The 4,380-nt window shown below is 45.4% G+C and overlaps 1 protein-coding gene across 1 annotated transcript in view; it reads right to left on the reverse strand.

The window, feature by feature from the left end:
• Positions 1-1,482: 1,482 nt before the first annotated feature.
• Positions 1,483-4,380, reverse strand: part of LOC123247215 (sodium channel protein type 4 subunit alpha-like) — a 3,642-nt gene continuing 744 nt past the window's right edge. The window contains exon 1 of the mRNA XM_044676020.1: positions 1,483-4,380. This exon is cut by the window's right edge and continues 744 nt beyond it. Coding sequence (XP_044531955.1) covers positions 3,916-4,380 — 465 coding nt within the window. The 3' untranslated portion in view covers positions 1,483-3,915.

The raw sequence follows: 4,380 nt of genomic DNA on the forward strand, positions 1-4,380 counted from the left end.
TAGAAAAGGGGATCATTATTCTAGAGGGCAAGGGACCTTGTGAGGCCTTTCTCCCTCAGCTCTAGTCACTCCCTTCTCATTCCCAGGACTCTGGACTGAGAAGGCATTCAGTTTCCTGGGAGAGTGGACAAAGATAAGAATCTACATGGGAAGCGCCTCTAGACCTGAGAATCCATATAGATCTTACAAAGGCAGGAGGAGGGGATTCAGTTATTTACCCAATAAGAGCTGAAAGCTGGGATTGTCCCACAGGGGGTTTTCAGTATTTAATAAGGCAGCTTGGTTCTGGAGTGGACTGTAAAGGACAGGACATATGACTGGCCTTTATGGTATATAATTATGGCAATTATAACAGAGTATTATAGTCCTTTCAAGTTTGCAAAATGCTTTCACATACATTAACTTATTTTAACATGGAAAGTACAGGTGGAAGCAGTGCTGGGTTTTGAGTCAGTGTCTGGGGTCAAATCCTGACTTCCTTTGCCATATAATTCAGGCAAGTTAATGACCTCTCTCAACATCAGATTTTCTCATTTGTAAAATGAGAGGGTTAAATGAAATATCCTTTAAGTTTTAAATCTGTCATCCTAGCTTCACGAAGAACCCTCTGAAGTAGATATTATATGCAGATATTATTCCCATTTTACAGCTGAGGAAACTGACCATTCTAGAAGCTAAGGGATTTGCCCAAGTCTACACTAGTAGCATGCATCAGAGACCTGATTTGAATAGGTTTTCCTTTCCAATGTTCAGCATGGGCTTTGAATAAATGTTTGTTGTCTGGTTGATTGATTCCTGATTCCCTGTTTAACACTATCATTTGCTCTATGCTATCTCTCTTAGAAGGGTCAGCAAAGGAGCAGAGATTGGACTCCTGGCTACATCTCTTCTGGCCTGGCTATGTCATCTGGGGAGAGCCTCAATTCTTTCCCTTTTCTGTACACCCTCCTTTATCTCTTGTTGTTGTTTAGTTTTTTCAATTATGTCAGACTCTTGGTGACCCCATTTGTGGTTTTCTTGGCAAAGATACTGAAATAGTTTGCCATTTCCTTCTCTAGCTTATTCTATAAATGAGGAAACTGAGGCAAATGGGGTTAAGTGACTTGCCCAGGGTTGAATGCAGGAAGATGAGTTTTCCTGCTTCCAGGTCTAGTTCTCTATCCCCTGGGTCATCCAGCTGCCCCTTTATCTTTACCCGCTTTTGATTTATGTGTTGTAAAGAAAAGTAAAAGGTTTGGAATCAAAAGACCTATATCCAGATATCCCCTTTGCTACTTATTTGTGTGAGTCTGGGTAAATCATTTCCACTCTGTGGATGTTAATTGCGTTTTTAAAATAAGGGGATTAGACAAGATATCTCCAAAGTCCCTTCCAGCTGTTTCCCCCCTTTCCCTCTATCACCCCTTCATCATTCCCCTCTCATATATACTCCCCTCATTTCCACATTCTCTTTTTTCCCTTGTTCAACTCAGACAACAGGACTGGTTTGGGTTGAGGTTTATTATAAGAAACATACAAAGAAAACAGGCTTCTCCTTACTTGGCTCAGAGCAGCTGCGTCATCCCCACCCAGATTACGCGTCCTATTCAAGGCAGCTCCAGCCTCAAGGACACTTCTGTTCATACTGGTCAGCAGTCTTGGTTTGCCCAATATATGTGTGGAAAGGGTGGGGTGGGGCAGGACAGGGAAAGGAGAACCTGAATCTCAGAGGATTGATAGGAGAGGCTTCCAATTAAAGAATTTTCTATTGCTTTAAGGGAAATTGTCAAGCCGTAGGGCCCAGGGAAGGAGAGTCTGGCTGGCCAGGATGATGGGTAGAGAGAAGTCCTACTGTTTGAATGAACACAGTGAAAAAAAAATAGATGACACTGAGACAGATAGAGAGAGGCAGAGGGAAACAGAAACAAAGACCCAGAAAAATATTTGGGAAAGAGACTGAAAAATATGCAAAGGGTTAAAGGGAAACCCCAAAGTAAAGAGTAAGAGAGATAAGGGAGACAAAGTCATAGAGAACCATTATGAGAGAATGGCAAAGAGATGCCTAGAGATGCTGAGAGACCCAGAGACGGAGAAGTGGAGAGTGACCCAGTGCCAGAGAGATGAGCAATGAGAATTCATGCTTGTTACACGTGTACGCACATGCACACTCATACACACACACACTCTCTCAAACATACAAGGTGCTCTTGTTTTGAAGGTTTTACGGTTTCCTGAACTTTAGTCAAATTGTTCACCAGAAACGAGAAGAAGAAGAAGAGGAACCTAGGACAATCTGGTAGTCAAACTGAAAAACATGAGGCCCAGCCATCAGACAAACCTGCCATGTATGTGCCCACACATACATGCTTACATATAAACATACATATATACAGAGGAAAGTGTGTCTTAAACAAATCGTTCCCTGAGCAGCCTCTCAGGTTCCTTCTCTGGCCTTGGACCTTTCTTCCTAATTTCCTGGGGGGCAACCAGGGCAGAGCTCTAGGAAGCTGGTGGCTATCTGCAGATTAGCTGAGACCACAGTGAGGTCTACCTTTGGCCTCAGGCCTTGGAGATTATCAAGGGTATGGCTCCTAGCACTTGGGACCAGAACATATGGATCCCTTGGAGGCTTCAAAGGTTCTACTACTAGACCTTCAGTGTCTTCATTTATAGAAATGGGATTGATCCTTTCTATTCCTAGGGTCTCTCATCTTTAGGGAAACAGTGATAGAATGAGAGAGGTGGAGGTAAGAATGGGAGTAAGAAAGAGGCAATCTCTATGTTTCAAGGAGAAAAGAGCTTTGGAGTTCTCTAGAGTGGGGCGAGCTTTAGCCTGTTCTCCTGATAGTATCCCTCCCAAAACCCCTTCCTCCAATAGCAGGAACCCTCTACTTCCCCCCTTCCCCATCACACACAATCTAGACTCCCCCAGCAAAGAAATTTGCAATTTAGCCATGTTTATGTTGTCATCTGTACAAGAGGCCTATAACACATTTGCTGATCTTGGCACCTGGTAGACCACATTTCATAGAAAAATAAAATTTCAAAACCATATCCTTATCCATATCTGCTCCCAAGGAGATCTAACCAGTTTGGATAAGGACCAGGAGGCAAAGTCTCAGCAGGATCTCCAAATGAAAGTCTCTGTGATCCACAAATTCCCAGTGACTTGTTGGACCAAAGGTCTAGGTCATTTGTGAGACTGTGTCAGTACCAAAAAGATTTCTGATGAATCATTTTTCCCCCCAGGAAGCCCTGTGGCTGGTGGGGGTACTGGCCAGATTTAGAAGATGCTTGGAGCTGGCATGGGCCCCAAAAACGATGGGTGCTTCCCATGGACTCGATTTTAAGACATCATCCTCTTCTGAGAGGTGGTGGGTGGCTGAACTCTTCTGGGGACAGGAGGCTAGGTAGCTATAGACATATTAAGACACTGGAGATGTGAGCATAGCTGAATTGGTTGTGAGGGCTGAGTATAACTTGCTAGGGCTTTCAGCTGTATGTGACTGGCCATGGAGTAAGTGCCTGAAGAAAGCAATCAGGTCTTAAAAGTCCCTGGGCAGAAAGGAGATAGACAGCAGCCCCCAGGAGAGAGGGAGAGAGTGGCCTTGATGACTAATTGGAGAAAATGAGGAGAGACAGATGTATGGACACTCAAGCTCCCCACTCCAACTCTTGAGGTTCTCATGGCTCTTTCAGCCAGCAGTAGACAATTCACATTTCACATGGACTGTGCAAGATTGGGAGGAAGGTCTCTGGATTCTAGGGTGAGCCCCTGAATGGCCAAATCTTTTCCACCAAGGTGGATTTGGGCATTGCCCCATCTCAAAGCAGGTCTCCAATACACGACTAAAACCTATAGGCTGGAGTGCAGGGTTCACCAAGGGAGCCCACCTGGGGCAGAGCCCATTGAAGGAAATATCTACTCCCATCTTGTTAGACAAGTGACTCTTTGACCCCTGGGCGTACTCCTTGCCCTTGTGGTTCTGGGGATGATGGACTTGCGTCTGGGGCATCAATGGGTGTGAGACCCAGGGCAGGGCCGGCCTCCCCTGTTGCTTTATCCTCTTCTGCCTGGGAGCTGTTGTTCCCATACATCTTGTTCATGGCTTCAGCAATCAGCCCCTCTTTCTCTGGAGCCTCAAACCCACTGCTGTCCTGGCTATGCCGGTAGAGATAAGAAGCCTGCTTCACTGAACGCTTAAGTAGATGCCGGCGGTAAGCTCTCTGGATTTTTATAGCACATACCTCCTCGTGCTTCCTCTTCAGTGTAGTGGTAATGGGTTCGTAGGAGACCTTGGATGGGTTGGCCGCCATGAACTTCTCCTCCATGGTCTGCTTGAGGGCATCCATCTCACCCGAGTCCCCGAGTACCTCTTTGGTTAGGGCAAAGAGTATGTC

Source organism: Gracilinanus agilis, chromosome 4 (assembly GCF_016433145.1).
Source record: "Gracilinanus agilis isolate LMUSP501 chromosome 4, AgileGrace, whole genome shotgun sequence".
Taxonomy (NCBI): domain Eukaryota; kingdom Metazoa; phylum Chordata; class Mammalia; order Didelphimorphia; family Didelphidae; genus Gracilinanus; species Gracilinanus agilis.